The 19,431-nt window shown below is 40.4% G+C and overlaps 3 protein-coding genes across 3 annotated transcripts; 1 reads left to right on the forward strand and 2 right to left on the reverse strand.

The window, feature by feature from the left end:
* On the forward strand, positions 346 to 4,985 carry LOC109721699 (GTPase HflX). The gene is made up of 13 exons (XM_020249440.1): positions 346 to 731; positions 935 to 1,077; positions 1,396 to 1,512; positions 1,740 to 1,854; positions 2,056 to 2,193; positions 2,470 to 2,565; positions 2,640 to 2,753; positions 3,155 to 3,223; positions 3,547 to 3,617; positions 3,724 to 3,817; positions 4,140 to 4,265; positions 4,384 to 4,473; positions 4,642 to 4,985. Exons 1-13 carry the CDS (start codon positions 396 to 398, stop codon positions 4,738 to 4,740), a joined length of 1,608 nt encoding a protein of 535 aa, XP_020105029.1. The 5' UTR covers positions 346 to 395; the 3' UTR covers positions 4,741 to 4,985.
* On the reverse strand, positions 5,627 to 12,100 carry LOC109721385 (beta-galactosidase 5). The gene is made up of 19 exons (XM_020248981.1): positions 11,585 to 12,100; positions 11,396 to 11,491; positions 11,200 to 11,312; positions 11,030 to 11,096; positions 10,732 to 10,824; positions 10,462 to 10,605; positions 9,810 to 9,898; positions 9,622 to 9,727; positions 9,428 to 9,515; positions 9,225 to 9,343; positions 8,957 to 9,121; positions 8,627 to 8,805; positions 8,257 to 8,366; positions 8,052 to 8,161; positions 7,837 to 7,947; positions 7,626 to 7,739; positions 7,282 to 7,487; positions 6,544 to 6,880; positions 5,627 to 6,273 (listed from the first exon to the last, which is right to left on the reverse strand). Exons 1-19 carry the CDS (start codon positions 11,780 to 11,782, stop codon positions 6,142 to 6,144), a joined length of 2,577 nt encoding a protein of 858 aa, XP_020104570.1. The 5' UTR covers positions 11,783 to 12,100; the 3' UTR covers positions 5,627 to 6,141.
* On the reverse strand, positions 15,842 to 17,558 carry LOC109721763 (AAA-ATPase At3g28580-like). The gene is made up of 2 exons (XM_020249537.1): positions 17,009 to 17,558; positions 15,842 to 16,777 (listed from the first exon to the last, which is right to left on the reverse strand). Exons 1-2 carry the CDS (start codon positions 17,532 to 17,534, stop codon positions 15,852 to 15,854), a joined length of 1,452 nt encoding a protein of 483 aa, XP_020105126.1. The 5' UTR covers positions 17,535 to 17,558; the 3' UTR covers positions 15,842 to 15,851.

Here is a 19,431-nt window from a genome sequence, read left to right on the forward strand (position 1 = left end):
TTTCAGTTTTTCTGCATGTCGTATCATTAAAATAAATAAATTGTACTTGAAGTGGTTGCTCTCGAGTCTATAATAGTCAAAAGAGGAATTGTATTAAAGTCGGCTCTCCGGTGACATACTTTACCGTAGTCGGCGACGAAACAGCTCACTCGCAGACTTCGGTGAGTTTCGTTGGGGAAACGACTGCCGCACTTACGCAGCTTTCGGCGAAAACCGAGTTTGCAGTTGAACTCGGCAACGATACCATACTCTTGCAGACATCGTGTTGCTTCAATTGGACTCCGAGCGTCCGCATAAAGGAGACGAAACGCACATCTCGATCGCTTTCCTCATCCTTTAAAACCACTCTCTAGAGAGAACGGGGAGAGAGAGAGAGAGTGAGCACGTTTCTCGCCATGGCGACCTTCTTCTTCAACCCTACCTCTCCTCCCGCAAAATCTGCCACTCCCTCTCCTCCTCGTTTTGCTCCGCCTCATCTCCACCAGTTTTTTCCGATCAACATCTCTCTAAGCCCACGAAAGGGGCGAATCCGCGGTATCAGAGTCCTCAAAGAGTCCGCGGAGGTGGAGACCGAAGGGAGCGGCGAGGTCGGAGTCAACGGATCCACCATTGATGCCGTATCGGAAGCTCCGGTGTCGCCGCCTCCTAGGGTTTCTATCCGGAGCAAGAACCGGGCCGAGGCTAGTAGCGAGAGTAGCTCCGATAGGTTCAAGTCGCGCAATGGGAGGGAGGTGGGTGAGAATAGGCGAGAATAGCTAGTATATCTCTTTATTTAGCTAAATGGAGTTTGTGGAAATGTGATTGGCTTCTAAAAAATGCTACTTTTTCACTCTACGATATGCCTTCAATATTCTTATGTAAGAAAAAAGATCCTTTGATGGACCTTCGGTGTGAAAAAGTTTAATTTTTTCTCATATTTGTTGGAAAATCATAGGTATTTGAAGAGAAAGCATACCTAGTTGGAGTGGAATGTAAAGGGAGTGAAGATGATAGCTTTGGAATTGAAGATTCACTTAAAGAGCTCGCCCAGTTGGCTGATACGGCTGGGCTTTTGGTTGTTGGTTCAACATATCAAAAGTAAGTTATTTATGTTCTTTGTTAGAGTTTGGATATATCTTATACGTAATAGCATGCTTATTGTGATCGACTTCGTCGTAGTAGAAGTTACATGTTTTCTAACATAAACCTATACATTAAAAGGCAAGAAACTGTTAAAATAACTGAAGATGAATTTTCGATTACATGTGTCATTTGAACAGATTGGGGAATTGCTGCTAAATATGCTGGTAGTTTCTCTTGTCAATCTTGGCGAATTGCTACTGTTAAACATTAAGATTGTTGATCTTTTATTGTTTGTATTATTTGCTATCTTTGTTTCTAACTGTCTTTTCTTAGGCTTGCTTCTCGAAATCCGAGGACTTACATTGGCTCTGGCAAGGTTGCCGAAATCAAGAGTGCAGTTCATGCCCTGGATGTTGAAACTGTAATTTTTGATGATGAACTGTCCCCAGGGTAATATTACTATGTAAATAACTTTTCGACGTTTACAAGTTCATTCCCTTCTCTGCATGCTTGCGGTGCCAGTTCTATGAACCTTCAATATACTATGTACCGTCAATATTTCTATATTCTGCTTTTTGCTGTCATAGACACATTGCTTTCAGTATTTGCAATAGTTAGTAATTGATGCTTCTAGAGCTGTCTTCAGTCCTGGTCACTTTTGGAATGTTGGCCTTTAGACAGCTGCGGAACTTGGAGAAGGCATTCGGTGGGGATGTTCGAGTGTGTGACCGGACTGCTCTCATTCTAGATATCTTCAATCAGAGAGCAGCCACTCATGAAGCAGCTTTGCAGGTAATTTTTCCACCTCACCTATTGTAACATGACCATGTTACATTTTTTTTGTGGACATGAATAATTTTCTCTCTATCTGATCTTCGGCTAGGTTAGAATTTTAAATTTTAATATTCTTCCAATATTGCAACCTTCAAAAATATGTGAAACCGGAGCTATCTTGTACTTCCATTTCTTGATAACCACATATTTTCCTTTTAGGTTTCTTTGGCGCAAATGGAATATCAACTTCCAAGGCTCACTAAAATGTGGACTCACCTTGAGCGGCAGTCAGGAGGACAGGTCAAGGGTATGGGTGAGAAACAAATTGAAGTGGATAAGCGTATCTTGCGTACTCAAGTAAGTCCTTAGTCTTGTAAGATTTAGAAGCAGATTATACATGTCTGTTTCACGATGTATGACTTGCTTTTTATTGCTTGCTGTCTCTTTAGCTGGGACCATTAACCTTGGATGATGGAAATCGCTATAATTGAGACTTTATATCTGTTAATTTATTTGATAAAAGACTGCATGTGCACCAACATCACTGCTTTTTAAAGCATTGCTGTATCAACCATATTCTTGACCATCATTAGGATTTTCTTCGATCTTTTGTGTTGCAATTTTTATTAACAGATAAGTGCTTTGAGGAAAGAATTGGAGTCAGTCCGGCAACATCGGAAGCAGTACCGCAACCGTCGCCTATCTGTGCCAGTTCCTGTTGTGTCACTGGTACAAAACATAAGATAGCAAAAGGTTCTTATGTCTCAGTTGGTTCTCGTGTAATTTGAACTGTAAATTCTCAGGTGGGATACACCAATGCTGGGAAAAGTACGCTCTTGAATCGCTTGACCGGAGCTGATGTGCTTGCAGAGGATCAGTTATTTGCAACGCTCGATCCAACAACAAGGAGGGTCCAGGTATATTTTATAGAGGAAATATTTATATATTCATACTTCCTTGGAAGATTATCTATTATCGCTGCAAAATCTGAGTTTTATATATGCCCTTAAAAAACTAGTAGTTTGCATACCGGTGGTCTGTTACGTGCGGTTGTATGGATGAAACCATGGCACATTGCCTAAAAGCACCCTGGACATTGCGCATCATATATTTAGCTGTTCATTTGCTTAGGAGTTCTCATTTTTCACTCATGAGTTGATTGGATTTTTATGTTGTATTCATTTACTAGCTTTATCCTATTAGGTGATTACACTTTTATTGATCAATGGTTATAGAGCTTGTTTTGCAAGATGAATATATGACTATTTTCTTTTAGTTGTCAAACCTAACAATGCTTGTTTTAGTTTGTACCTTACAGATGAAGAATGGGAGTGAATTCCTGCTCACTGATACTGTAGGATTCATTCAAAAGTTACCTACTACACTGGTATGGTATATGCTCATACTAAATATTAATTCATTCTTGAGTTGACACATGAAATTGTGTTGATACTCTTCTGTTCTGACTAACGCTGGAAATTTCCTGTTTTTTTATTCTATAATTAGATTGAGCTGCATAATGTCTATAGGATTGTAATATCTAATTGGCTAGCAGTTTGAAGCATACTAGTTTGATGTCTACACGAAGAGCTTTATCTCTTGGCTTCAAAGTACCTTGTTTTGGAACTTTCCTTTATTAGATTGCATTTACTGAAGCCTAAAACTTAGAAACCTCACTCTTTTCCTATTGAAGAGTTAATTCTTGTTCAGGTTGCTGCATTTAGAGCAACATTAGAGGAAATATCAGAGTCATCGCTTTTAGTTCATGTCGTTGATATCAGGTATAAATGTGATATTCCAACTCATCATTACTTTGCTGCTTTTTGGGTTAGATTATCTAAGTTCAATTATCTCATACATCGATATTTTCTTTTCATGCAACCGCAGTCATCCGCTATCTCAGCAACAGATAGATGCTGTTGATAAAGTGCTGAAAGAATTGGATGTGGAATTAATTCCAAAGCTGGTAGTATGGAATAAGGTAGGCCTTTCTTGTTTTTGTCCTACCCAAATTCAAGCAAAAATCACCTAATTTAGATATATTGCAACCTTGAAGCTGGACTTTTCTATAAATTTGGGGCCAGTTTGGATGCTAGAATAATTTGACAACGTATCTCTATTGTTTACTCAAGTTTGTAGCTGGTTTACGAGATAGATAGCAGAACGTAAGAATAAGTAATCGCAAACATTTGGGATGTGATAGACCACCTTATAAGTGGAATGCACTATCTTTAAAAAACTATGTTCGTTAGGAATTGCGGTATGAAAACATTTGCTTATTGTGGTGCGCTATATCATTGCAGGTCGACAAGACCGATGATCCTATTACAGTAAGAAAAGAAGCAGAACGGCAAGGCATAATTTGCATATCGGCCATTACTGGTGATGGTTTAGACGAGTTCTGCAATGCAGTTCAAGAAAAATTGAAGGTAGGCACTGTTTGCTCCCGCCATGCATTTGATCTTCAAATAATTGTCAATTAGCTGTTCACTGCATATAAATAAGGGACAATGGAGCAGCTGAGTTCCCTTGAAATGGTTTCTATAGGACTCTATGGTACCAGTCGAAGCTATTGTTCCATACGAAAAGGGAGAGCTCCTCAACGACATATATCGGGTCGGCATGGTAGAGAGAACAGTTGAGTATCATGCTTCAACTTTCAAATAAGTTGTATTATTTGTTACTGATGAGATTTCCATTTACATATGTATACATTTCAAATAGTTCGCCTATTCCGAGAGCGTATGCACATCAGGCACTTTTCCAATTCTGTGGCAATAACATGTTTTTCTTGGTCTCTTGAAGGAATACATGGAGAATGGGACTTTTGTGAGGGCACATGTGCCCCTTCCACTTGCCAGGGTACTCACTCCACTGAGGCAACAGGTGGTTGCTGTTCACTAATACTAGTGCAAACTTGCTATGGCTGTATACTTTAGTATTTTTAATGAAGTATCTTTGCCAATTTGTACATATTCAGGTTATTTTTCTCTCAGAAAGAAAAGAAAAGCCGATTTATGATTTTTCAGAATTCAAACCTCTGATTGTGTATAATGATCTCTCCAAAGAATTCAAAACTATTGTTTAGGATTGTAAATTAAATGCTTAAAAGGATTATTTTGGAGCAAGTGCTTTTACATTTATCTCAAGCTTTGAAGGTGGTTGCACTGTTGACCCTTTCATGTGTGAGTCAATAAAGATCAGGAAAGGGGGCCTTTGGATTGATGTAACTATAGTTTGCTTAAAAATTATATTTGGTGAGAGAATTATTAATCTACCATTAACTATCATAAAGTTTACTGTTTACTTGCAGGCTAGATTTTCAATTTTTTGTAGGTAACTTCGAACCATTTTCAAGGAAATGTCTTTGAGAATTTAAGTTCATAGAACCATTTTAAAGGAAATGCCTTTGCAAATTGAAGTTTACGATTATGTCTTTGAGGATTATATTTTTTTTTAAATAAAATAAACGAAGCGGTAGCGTGCTACCTATCTCTCCAAAAAAAATATATATATATATTTTTAATAAACTTAATTTGCAGTGAAATTGTAATTTTATCAAATCCAAAACACTCCCTAAATACAAAAGTTAAAATAGAAAGCAACTCACCTAACAAGGCATTCTGGGAGTGCTATTGCCAACCGCTAGATCGCTTGATGTGTACCCTTCCTCCGAAAGCAATATTCGTTTCAAATCACACTTCAACAATGAATGAGGGTGTGCTTTGTGGATGCAAACGACCAAGGTTAAAAGAAGAAGAAAAAAGAAAAGAAAAAGAAAAAGTTAAAATGACAAGGAAAAAGTTGGTGTTTCATTTGGCCAATTTGTCATCACAATCCATTCAAACAACACACATTACATCACAAAAAGAAAACAAATGCCATAAATGAGAACCAAGTTCACTACCTAACACAAACAATGATACAATTACATGTTTCTTCCTTTGAAAAAAAGAAGGATGAGAGACATTGAGAAAAGCAAAAGTGCAATCCTTTTCCTTTGCTTCTCTTTTTTCTTTACCTCTTCATCACTGTTCTGGGACCTACTTTTCTTTAGCAGTGTAGGAACCAGAATGGTTACTCGAATACCGAATAAATGCTAAGCGCTAAGCTTATCTAACTATGGTGCCCCACCTGAAAGCAACTAGCACACACAAACAAGAAAAGCGCATGATTCTTCCGTATACGCGCCGACTCATTTACAATTTTTGCCCCTTCCCTTTGTCTCCTTTACGATATGGATGTGATCAAACAAAACCAACTAAAAAGGTTTCCATCAATCACACCATGAAAAATGAGTCAAGCTTACGGTATTGGCTCTAGAGTAGGGGAGCAGATAGCTTCCACCGCCACTCTCTTCATCACATTTGGACACGGATCTCCGCCAAAGTTGTTGGGGGATATCGCCACTGCACAAGCCTGCCGCCCGATGCACTTCTGTTCAGAATGATTAAGGAATCTGTTAGTATCATAAAGCTAACAAATTGAATCAACAGTACGAAATATATGCAAGATAAAAATCAAATAGATATGGGTGTGAATTGATCTATGGGTGTGGATTGATCTACTATAATTCCAGTTTCCTCTCCATGTAACTCCCCACAGGTGCATTATTCATAAAAACCTTAAAGTTGTTTCCTAACTAGACCAGGTAAGTTGATAGAAAGGAGTATTGAGTAGAGAGAGACAGGCAGTAGCCTTAAGAACCTTCTCCAACACGATGTGCGAATCTGGCGAGTGGCAAGTTCCCTGCTGGAAATTTCCGCAAGTTCCAGAAGGCGTTCCAAAGCTTGCAAACTTGATGGCTGAAATAGACTGCCCCGATGCACACCGTAAGTGGACCTTTGGCCTGCGGAACTCCTCAGTCTGGCCATAGCTCTCGATTTTCCAGTTCTTTATGTTGGGGTGCCATTCAGAAACATCGGCACAAACACTGGACACCGATCTCTTCACTAGAGAAATCTTTGTGGCGTCCCCACCGAGTTCTTCGAATACTACTAATAGGTTTCTGGTTGGTTGTAACCAGGATCGCGGCACATGATACCTGAGCATTTCAACACCTATTTTAGCAGATGAAAACTAGAAGAAATCGCCAGAAACATAGTACAGAGTAGCACATTCAGCTTAGCATGCCAACTAAGTTCAATGAAGGAAATATTGATGGGAATAGTGCTTGCGGGATATCTTGAAGCATTATGTGGTGTAACAGATAGGTTTCTGTGCTTAGCCGCCCTTTATATTTCTGCAAATATTCATTTGAGAAAAGCTGATTCATGAGTTTGGTGGTTTCTCATCAAGTAGTACCAACCAAAGAACAAGATTAATAAGTACTATTCACAGATAAAACATATTAATTTAAACTGTGTAGGCCCTTACTTTTCTTACTTTTTAGAAACAACTGACCCTTCAATATTAAGATGAATGAGATACAAATAAGCTCCTTACCAACGTTGGGTTGGTTGACCGCAACCACTTTGACACTTGGGTGCTCGGTAAGTCCCAGTATAAGTGCAACCATTGCAGTAGCCATTTGGTGCATATGCAGTCCAGTATCTTCCAATGCTTTGTCCGTTTATCCATACTTGACCTTTGCCCATAGTACCCATATCAAGAGCCAGTGGATCATCGCCACCAGGAGCATCAAAATATGCCTAAAGGAAACAAAGAAAGAGAAAAGGCAATGAAATTAGGATGCCAGAGAATAGAAATTGACATGGAAAATGAAAAGTGAGACGGAATTTTTATTTCCTTGAAATAGGATTTTTTTTTTTTTTTTTTTCCTTCCTTACCCTATACCAAGTTAATGGCTGCTGAGTTTGAACTACCAAAGAACCACTCATCCATTCAACTGAAGTTGCACCTTCTAAGGAGTTTAGATTCATGGATTCTCCTTTTAGTCCGACCTTTAAATCAAACATGAAATAGAGAACCTTTGTCAGTGTCAAATATCAAATGATCTTTTCCTGCATGAAAATGAGAAGTGATGAAAACATATTAGACCTGGTAGGACCACTGCTGCCAGGTTAAATCTCGTCTTCCTTCATCGAAACCGTGGATCACAACAGGACCAAGAACACCTGTGTTCCATAACTCATAATGGACCCCAACATTCTACAAACAACAAAAATCAGAGAAACCCAATAATGCAATATCCACGTATATTTCAAAAGGGGGGCCACTTTTAAGTTAATTAAGATACGAAGTGAGGAACCAACCGGCAACCCAATAGCCACACTTAAAAGTGCAATTCTGTTTGAACCAGCACGGAGATTGACATTGCCGGTGTATGTGACTCTCCTATCTTCCCTAGTTCCATAAGCAGAACCTGTCATAGAATAGTAGTAATTTTAGTTTCTTCAACCTTGAATTCCAGCTAAATTTTATTTTCCACTAACCATAACAGTTCATCCGCTAAAATACCTGAGAGCTCCCCATTAATGAAGATATGCAGAGCATGACCGGCTGATTGTACTGTGAGACTAGGCAGTTGACCGCCTTGTAAGAATCTTTCACTTGGACTCACATCAACACTAAAATGGACAATAAACATTTCATAAACGTAAAGCCAAGCTGCACACTCTCTTGTAGTTCACCATACAGGATGTTAATTACGTAAGAACTCTAAGGTATAATCTCGGCAAAAACCAACCAGTTCACATTGCCACTTTGTGAATTTTAAGGAATACGATACCCTGTAAGGCTGTTAGGGCATGAGATAGAGGGAATGGTATAACTCCTGTAACTGGTTGATTATAAGGAGCACATATAGAATAGTTTAATCAGATTGTACCTGGTAATGTACCAGAGATAATCACTAGTATCCCTGGTAACATTTATCTGCTCTAATAGACCAGTTGAGGTGATTGATGAAGTATCTGCAAGCGAACCAATCTCCTCATCATACCTCTCCCACATTAGCGAGGGGGCATCAGCTGCCCACATTTGCATTTGGGAAGTTTGAGTACCAACCTACGATAAAGATAAAAACAACCAAAAAATATTTGCAACTTAAGCATAGTTTTGTAACAAACTGAATTTCTAGCGTCACATATGGAAATGCAGATTTTGCAGGGACATGTATGTAAATAGGTGATTTAAAAACTACCAATGTTCTACGTACTTTTGCAGTATTGAATACTACATTCCTACAGTCGGGGAGGATGCTGATAGACCAAGGTGGTAGGTTGTAGTGCACATTATTGAACATGACTCTTGCAATGGAATTTGTGTTGTAATTTGCAAGGAAAGCTGCACAGACTCCCGGTTGGGATGTGAAGACATGAGCCTGCAAAGCCAACAGCATAATTAGCCAAATTAAGGAGCTCATTCTTGAATTTTTGAAGAAAAAGAAAACACATAATGGTTGTAAATTAGGAATCAGCACAAACCTCTTGCATGCTTCCGAGAGAAGTAACTGTTGGATCAGTAGACACTAAAGCTTGTTCACATAATTTAATGGCCCTGTGGAGTTCTTTGAGGTGTCCATATTTTGGTTCCCTGATCAGTCCTGCGATTGATCCGCAATTTAATGTGTTCAACATGATAGTTTAATGGTAAAATAAATGATTCAAATGACCCTTTTTTTGTTTACCATATTCATCAATTGGAGCATCATAATCATAACTTGTTGTAATAAAGGGACCTCCGGCTGTACGCCCAAAATTTGTTCCCCCATGGTACTGTTATAGCAAAGCAAGATAATAACTAGTTAAATTTTCAGCAGAAAGGCCCAAAAATAGGTAAATTAATAACAAGATTTAGTAGCATTTAGTAGCAAGTCCTAACCATGTAGTAATTTATGAAAGAGCCACCCTTCTGTATGAAGCGTGCGACGGCAAATGCCAAATCTTCAACTGGTCGCTCGCGAACTGTGCCACCAAACTCTGTAAACCTACATAATTTTCAATAAAGCTATTTACGACCCCAATTCTGTGTTTACCGTCATAGAAGGTTCATCTGAGGAGGCAACTTACCAGCCACTCCACGCTTCAGTCCACATCATAGGCTTATAAGGCCTGTTTGGTGTAAAAGCATCACAGTAGAATCCATTGCACGCATTTATCTGTTGCCAGATTTAAAAAGTAATACAAATGAAAAGATAAGCTGATACTCTTCCTCTTTCAGAAAAGAAATAGACCATATAAGATTTAACTTTTGTGCCGAATTTGGCCCACCCTCAGAAATCTCCAGAAATTTATAAACCTTTTTCAAAGCATGCATGCCCATTATAATGCGACAGTTGATAAGAAAATAAAAAGGACTTCCATATTAATAATTATGACTATATCTGCTACCCACCACAATACCGCAGTAGTTAAAGAGATTAAGATTCAATCTTAACCCAAGTTGACCCAGTGATTGAGAACAAATCATTGGCAAGCCGATGTTCTACTTCAAGAGCAACATATGTAAATCCAATCTACTAAATACACTTGTTCTCGTCAACAGTGAAGTTAAAAGTGTTGATTGAAATTATAGCAAGTAACCAAGAAATGACACCAGGTAATTTTGAACTGCACATTCCATTTAATGAACAAAAGAACAAAAACTCAAAACTGATCATGAACTAGAAAAAGGACCCTCCTGACCAACAAATCATATACATGGGAAAATGAGTGTTCCTACCACAGGATCTGGGGCATCATCCTCTTTGCACATCACCCACGGCACTCCGGTGCCTAATCCAACAGCCATTTGTGCAGCCCAATTTACGTACGAATGACCCGCCGGCCCAAATGCCTTGCTCTCGGGTCCGTACTCATTCTCAATCTGCACTAATGGAGCACCATATTAGCATTTAGTAATTTTCTTGTTAAGAAGATTCTCTACCTTCGTATGAACTTTAACACCGAGAACAGAATAGTATGGAAAAATTTTCTAAAATTGAAAACTTGCCTGCGAGAGAATAATTGGGCCTCCCTGGGATGCAAACAGGGATTCACTCTTCATCATCTCCACAATTTTCTGGGTGAAACCCTGCATGGCCATCTGGGAAACACCGCATAATCCCATAAATTCACAACATTACAAGCAACACAAGGGGAAAAAAAAAAAAAGAAAAAACAAAATCTTGTGCTACGGAAAAGTTGGCGGAAATTAGCTGATCAACCATCAGAAGGAAACACCTAGCTTTTCCTTTACATCTATGGGATAGAATTACAGCCACAGTTCAATATTAATAAGGATGAATTACCTTGAAAGGCTCATTATCTGTTCTGAAGCTGATCCCCGGAACATATTTCAACCAAACTGGAAACCCACTGAACAGTAGAAATAGAAAGATTATATAAGCATGTACATCTTAATTGAGTCCAAGCAAGAAAATTCACATAATAAGATGGAGCTAAGAAGAGATATTCACACCCGAAATTCCATTCTCCGCAAATATACGGCCCGATCCGGAGGTGGACATACAACCCTGCCTTGTGAGCAGTTTTTATGAACCTGACCAGATCATACCTCTCCTCAAAATTATACTACAAATCAAAGAGAAAACCCCATTAAAGAGTGCATGAAACAGCACATAAAAACCCAATTTACAAAGCAAGTGAAAAATTACATTGCCAGGAGAAGGCTCATGGCCATTCCAGAACACATAGGTCTGAATAACATCCAACCCTCCATCCTTAGCCTTTTGCACCAGTCCTTCCCACATCTAACCCAAACAGAACCACAATGCACATCAGAAACTTTACCAAATTAAACTGAAACTGCACAAACATGCCCAAAGAGTGAGACAAATCATCACCTCTGGTGTGCTTCTGGGGTAGTGGATGGAGCCAGAGATGAGAACCCTCCTCTGCCCATTGATGATGATGGCCTTCCTATCATATGCCACTCCACATTCTGCTCCTGGAACAAGAAGCACCACCTCCACCACCACCACCACCACCACCAACAAAAGCAACAGAAGGGAAATGGAGGGTGGTGAGCTCTTGCTCCCCATCACCTGCAGGTGACCAGACCCACTCAGACCCCTCTCTCTCTCTCTCTCTCTCTCTCTCTTACTAACTCCTCACTTGGCCTTGAAGAGAGAGTGGGACTACTAAAACAGAGAGGTCTTGGTGTGGAGGGAAAGTTAGTACTGGGTAAAAACCCAACAAAACACTGCAATGTGCAGTGAGGAGAGAGAAGGAGGAGGGGTTTGAAAGTTGGTCTCCTTCCAGTCTGCCAGAGAGGCCAACTGTGTTGCTGTCTTGGGAAGGGTGAAGAAGAGCAGCAGCTTAAGGGAGGAATGGAGGGCAGGACTCAGGAGGGGGGGTGTTATTATTATATAATACCACCAGCAGGTTAGGGAGGAATGGATGGAGGGGTTTGGTGCTGGGCTGCCTTCACTTCTCTCTCCTCCTCTGCTCCCATCCACACAAGGGAATGGGATACTACAAAAAAGTGTAGGCCACCATGGGTCTACACTTTATACTGCATCCCACTGTTCCTCCCTTTATTTTATTTTATTATTAACTGAAAAATCAACCTTGGGTTAGGGTTAGGGTTAGGGTTAGGGTTATAATAGTGGTTTTGATCAAAAACAGTTGGGGATGGGGGCCGGCAGGTGTCATTCATTTGCATTAACTCTTTCTCATGAATGATGCTTGTGCTCCCCAGCCTCATCATAGGATTTCTCTGTTTCCAAATGATAGTTGGTGAGGGGGTTGTTAATTCCCTGTGAAGCGTGGGATATGGTTTGTTATCCTTTGACTGCTAAAATTTCTGGGCTAAAAGTAAATAATTAAATAAATAAATGTTGTTCAATATATACCCCATCTTCAATATTTTTTGCTCTGTGACTTGAAAATAAACATTTGCTCTTATGTAAACCTTGTTATTTTTTATTATTTTTATTAAAAAAATTTGTAAATATGTAACATCATGATGTATTATTAGAAATGCATCTTTATGTACACAATCTTTCTACTGAAGTTTCATGTTTCTATTAAAATGGTAAGCAAACGCGAGCTTGTAGAGCCTCTTAAAAAGGCTTTGAAATAAAGCTCTTTGAATAGCTTTACCCACACAAAAGAAAGGCCTTGATGACGGTGAACTCCACTCTCAAAGCTTAGAAATAGTTAACGGGAGTGCCAAAAAAGATATCTTAAATAAGAACACTACATGTGAATAATTAGCTAGCGGAGTAACGTACGTAGAGTACACTCTAATTATACGAAAAAGATGATTTCGTGTAAGCGGCGTGGGCCCGTTTGGTGAAGGGGATGCCCCGTGACTGAAGCAAAATTGAGACGTTTTGGGAGCACACAATTAAATGTTTTTCCTGTCGATTTTGCTGGTGCTCTCAAATGCCCTTGTCTTCTTGTTCCCACGCCAAACTATTATAATTCAGTACGAGTATCGGCTCCTCCCGTGAACCGAGAGCATACACAAATAGGGCCAAGTGATCAAAGAGCCGTTTGAAAATTTGGAGCAATGGACATTCACAGAAGATGTAATTTTGCAGTTTCTTTAGTGAGAAAAACAAAGACAAATTGCAGATAATTGGGCCAGTGTAACGGTTCGCATGCAGTGTTAACGTTCATATGCAAGTTGTTTTTATGTTCTGAAGGTTTGATATTTTGTCGATTCAAAGATTGTATAAATTTCTATAGCTAACTCTGATATGTCTGAACAATTAATTTGTTAACTCTTGGTGTCGAATTTTTGGGTTAGAGAGGCTAGTGTTGTTCAGATTTGTCATTGTGACTTCGTGTTAATTATCGCCTATAGTCGAAGTACTTAATGATAATATCTATTCATGATTTACTGAGTTTAGCTAGGATACTATCGATCTCCGTTGTCATCCATTTATTTTCGATGATAGAGTTTTCGAATTAACGATCGGCACCGTTGAACATAATTTATACCACTTGAAGTGTTTAGAAATCAAATTTCAAATCATTTCGACATCATTTGCCTAATGATCAAAAGGTTTCAAAGTTTGTAATTTTAATGGCCGATATGAGGCGTTTTCTCGTTTATTGGCGTAAAAATATTCAAATCAATTGAATTTTTATTAGAAAATTCTTTAAACTATTTAAAACAAAATCTATACTCTTGATCTTGACTACAAGACTCCTATCATAAATTTTTTAAGAATATTCACTTTTAGCCATTTATTTTTATATCCACTCGATGGATAAGAGAATAATATCGAAAATGTATGAAATTTAATTTCTAAACACTTCAAGTGGTATAAATCATTTTCAACGGTGCCGATCGTCGATTTGGAAGCTCCATCATCGAAAACAAATGGGTGGCAACGAAGCCCGTTTGCTATCGATAGTATTCTAGCTCAACTCTTCATTTACTCTGCAATTTAGACTGAAATAGCAAAAACGCAGAATCTTCGTTCAATCCTTTAAATATATATCTTTTTAATACTCCAACCATCATGGTAATCTTCCCCAATACATTGCATAAGGAGGAGAATAGTTAAGAAAAATAAAGAAAGAGTTTTCAGGGGAACACCTAATTACACAATCTGTATGGTAGACCTCGAAGAATTAAATTAGACTGAGAAAGTATATTCTCTTTACTTGCTAGCCAGACATCAAATTAAGCTGTGTCGAGCACTGACCAAAACTCGAATGCCAGTCAAGAAGACAAATTTTCTGGTCCAGTCTGCCTACTTTCCCATGCACCTGAAGTGTCCCAAACCAGACCAGTCCCCACCATGTGACACTCACATGATTACATCTTTTATACGCTCCATCTCTAGGCCAATATAGCTTGTTTGGCTCGACGGTATCTACGGTGCCGGTGCTTGTCCGTTCACCTGTTGTTTGAGCGATACTATAAGAAGAAGCATTATATTTTTTTAAAATAATTTTTTTATTTATAGCAAAATTAAAAGTTTTTTAAAGACTCAAAATTACAATTTGAAAGCTTTAAATTTTATTAAATATATATATATACAATCTCGTTATGGAAAAACGTAATAACAACACTATCCGACAACTCTTTCTCATGTTTTTACCACAGCGCATTATAACGACCCAATGGCGACCAGGCAAGGGCATCAGACATGCTCACATGTTACGAAGTAAAAGAAAAAAAATACCGTTCATTGATTACAGCATCGAAGAGCATAAACAAGATATAGAAGAAGAGGTGGGATTTGGTTGTCCTTTCCAATGGCGGATCGAATCACATCCCTTCACATCCCGCTTTTAAAGATACGGGAAAAGGACCACCTGCCACGTGTCGCACCGAGAAGCTTTTCCCTGCGAGGTGTATTGGGCCGGCCCATGGATGCGTGTAAAGCAAGTCTTGTTAGGGCCCATCGAGGGGGGCTGGGGCCCACGCGCCCGTTAACTACGCCACACGGCGCGGCGTGTCCTCTGTACGTTCGAACGTACGGCCGTTTGTTAACTGCGGCGCAGATCCACCCAAAAAAAAAAAAAGAAAAGAAAAAAATAAAACGAAGGAAAAAAGAAAGGCCAGGATTGGCCATCGCCACCACGGCCCCTACGCCGATCTGAAGAGGAAAAGGATCGGCAAAAGCGCGGGGTGTGGGACAGTGGGGAGGGGTAGAATCGGCGCGAAGGGAGTGGAGTGGAGACGTGGAGGGGAGTGGGTGGTGGGGGCCCACAACTGCAAGTGAGCAGCGTGTCACGGCGTCGGCAGGGGAGGACTAATATTCGCTCTTTATTATTTGGTAGGCCGGGGTGGAGCAGCCCACGTATGTATCGTTGCTTGCGTGGCCTGTCCGGTCGGGGCAATAATGGCCGTGACATCATGTGACCGTTACACCGTAGAGCGGAGCGTCGGTGGCCATCATCCGTACTGTAGTGTGGGCTGTATAGAAGTAAGATTGAAACTACTAGGCCCATAATCATGTTTTTTCGTGGGCTTGGGCTCATTGGGCCGACGAATTCGATGCCCAGAGTGTCCATTTGTTAAGCTACCACAGCGCGAAACAAAAATTACATCTACACGCAAAATAGAGCAGAGATAATAATATACTGTGTGCGTGTGTATATGTATATATATATACACACACTACGCACACCACATCATCTTCATCACATCCATGTGCAACACTCCGGTTCATTTCTCTGGCCCCCTTTCTCACAAATGTCCCCATTGCGATTACCAACACTCTCCTCCCCATTGCGATTACGCTTACGCCGCTCGAGCGCCCGAATCAGCCTCGCGAGGGATCCCTCGACGACCCTCTCGTCCGCATCAGCCCCACTCCCCACACTCCTCGGCATGAGACACTCCGCCACGTCGGCAGGGGTCATCGCCCGCTCCCCCACCAACTCCCTCACCCGCGCGAACTTTCTATGCGCCTCCACCCCCAGGTAGTTCCGCGCCAGCACCTTAAACCCCTCGAACGTGCAGTACGAGAGCTCCACGTGGACGTCCATCCTGCCACGTCGGATCAGCCCCGGGTCGAGCCTCTCCACGTGGTTCGTCGTGAAAACTATTATCCGCTCCCCCCCGCATGCGGACCACAACCCGTCTATAAAATTCAAAAACCCCGATAGCGTCACCTCGCTGCCGATCTCTTCTTCTTTTTCCCCGTCCTCAGAGTACTCCTCTTCTTCTAAGTCCTTTCTCTTCTTCTTCTTATTCTTTTTCCTGTTGTTGTTTCTTCGCGATGAGAGTTGTTGGGAGCAATCTATGTCTTCAACAACGATGACGGATTTGCTGGTGGTCTCGACGAGGAGCTTGCGGAGGGCGGCGTTGTTCCGTACCGCGGTGAGCTCGAGGTCGTAGACGTCATAGTCTAGGAGGTTCGCCATCGCCGCCACCATCGTGGACTTGCCCGTCCCCGGGGGCCCGTAGAGGAGGTACCCGCGCTTCCACGGCTTGCCGATCTTCGCATAGAAGTCCTTGCCCTTGCTGAAGGCCAGGAGGTCCTCCATGATCTCGCGCTTGCGGTCGGCGTCCATCGCCAGCGTGTCGAACGTCGCCGGGTGCTCGAAGGCCACGTGACTCCACACTGTCTTACCGTTCTCCAACCTGCGCACAGAATGTAAATAAAATAAATAATAATTTATTTTAATATGGTATTAGAGCGAGCAATGAATATTTTTTAATAACTAATAGATAACTATTTAAATAATCTTTATTATGTAATTATTCATGACATGCATGGTGGAGATCAGAATTCGTGGGTGAATATATAACCATAACAATTAGTAACTGATCAAGTTTTTAGAGAAAAAAGAGCTTGTTCTAAAGTACCGGTCGTAGCCATGATTGTTGGTGTAGAGCTTGCGCCGCCGTCGGCGGACCTCGAGGGCCTTGCCTTCCTTCATGACATGGTGGAGGTAGGCCGTGTGGACGAGCTGGCGGTGGCGGCGGTGGAAGGCGAGGCAGTAGGAGCGGCACTCGTCAGGGCGAGGAAAGAGAGAAAAGAAGGCGGCGACCGAGGAGGTCTTGTGTGACGACCACCACAGGGTGGCACCACCGAAGTCGTCCGCGAGCTCCTCGTACTCGTCCATGCTCAAGACAAGTCCCGCGCCGTCGCCGTCCGCCTCGGCCTTAAGCCGGTTGGCGCGCTCGGCGCACGAGCTGCCGAGGTAGGCCTCGACCGCGGCGTACGCCTCGCTCCGCTTGAGCCGGTCGCCAGCGTACTCCGGGAACGTGATCTCGACGTACGGGTAGAAGAGGCCCACCAACTTGGTGGTGTACTGCGTCAGGAAGGTGTCGAGGTGCGCCGGAAAATATTGTCGGGCCACGGCCCATACGAACATTACCGTCGCGATCGTCGACCCCAATCCGGCCCATCTATCCTCCACGACCATCTTCTTCTTCCTCCTTTAAGCTCTGCTCTTCCGCTTCCGGGAGTCTCTGAGTGTGGCAGCTTCGATCTCTTTGTTAATTGAGATGGTGTTGTTTTTTCGTATGTATGTATTTATGCATTTATATGTGCTAGTAATATATACGTGTTAGCAAGTAACATGGAGGGAGTTTGTTAACGGGGAAGTGACTACTGGGGATCGATGATGTGATGCAACATTTGTTATAATTTTGTGTGAAAATTTTTAAATATTGGTGGGAAAATGACAAAGGTTGAGTTAGGTAACTGAGCGTGCACAAATTTTGGCACGTCATTTTCATAATTGTTGTATCCAACTGTTTGAAAATATGGTCTTATTAGTTCTAACATTATCTAGCTTATTAACTGCGTGTATATATATATATATATATATATAGAGAGAGAGAGAGAGAGAGAGTAAGGCTACTATACTCTCACGAGTATAGAGCCCTTCGTACTCATAAGTTATTTTCGATGTTCGAGTTTTCGAATCGACGATCCACACCATTAAACATGATCTAGAATATTTAAAATTCTTAGAAAATAAATTTCGTAACTTTTCGAAATCATTATAAAGTCCATCAAGCAGATATAAAATGAACGGTCAAAATCTAACAACGTCCTAAAAATGGATAATCGGATCTTTATCTAGGTAATGAATAGAATTTTTTATCAAAAATTCAAGCTATTCCGATTCTTTTACACCGTTAAACTAGCAAGTATCACATACCGACCGTTAAAAATTATCAATTTTGTGAGTTATTGATCGTAAGGTAAATGATATCGAAAAATTATAAAATTTAATTTCTAAAAGTTTTAAATGCTCTAGAAAATGTTTAACGATATGGATCGTCAATTCGGAAGCTCTATCGTCGAAAACAATTTATGAATACGAAGGCGATCATACTCATAAGAGTATAGTAGCCGGACTCTNAGAGAGAGAGAGAGAGTTGAGCTAGAATACTATCGGTAGCAAACGGGCTCCGTTGCTACCCATTTGTTTTCGATGATGGAGCCTCCAAATCGACGATCAGTACCGTTGAATATGATCTATACCACTTGAAGTATCTAGAAATCAAATTTTATGCTTTTCCAATATTGTTCTCTTGTCTATCAAGTGGGCGTAAAAATGAACGGCTAAAAATGAATATTCTCTAAAAAATGATGATAGAAATTTTGTAATCAAAATCGAGAGTATAGATCTTATTCTAAATAGTTTAAAGAATTTTCTAACCAAAATTCAATTGATTTGGATAGCTTTACACCGTTAAACGAGAAAACGNTTATTCTAAATAGTTTAAAGAATTTTCTAACCAAAATTCAATTGATTTGGATAGCTTTACACCGTTAAACGAGAAAACGCCTCATATCTACTATTAAAATTACAAATTTTGAAACCCTTTAATCATTAGGTTAATGTTGTCGAAATGATTTGAAATTTGGTTTCTAGATACTTCAAGTGGTATAGATCCTATTCAACGGTGCCGATCGTCAATTTAAAGATTCCATCATCGAAAACAAATGGGTGGCAACGTAGCCAGTTTGCTACCGATAGCATTCTACCTCAACTCTATATATATATATATATATATATATATATATATATATATATATAGTATTGGGTTACTTATACTCTTATACAGTATAGCTCTTTTGTACTCATAAGTTCCGACCAATTGGATTGAAGAGATGGCGGTAGCATGATAGTGGTTTTTATAGAGATGAGTGGGTGGTTGGCTTGAATAGATAATACGTCATAGGTGGATAATGATCAAAGATAGATCTAAACAGTCAGAAAACTATATACGTCACAAAGAAACTATTATATCATA

Source organism: Ananas comosus, linkage group 15 (assembly GCF_001540865.1).
Source record: "Ananas comosus cultivar F153 linkage group 15, ASM154086v1, whole genome shotgun sequence".
Taxonomy (NCBI): domain Eukaryota; kingdom Viridiplantae; phylum Streptophyta; class Magnoliopsida; order Poales; family Bromeliaceae; genus Ananas; species Ananas comosus.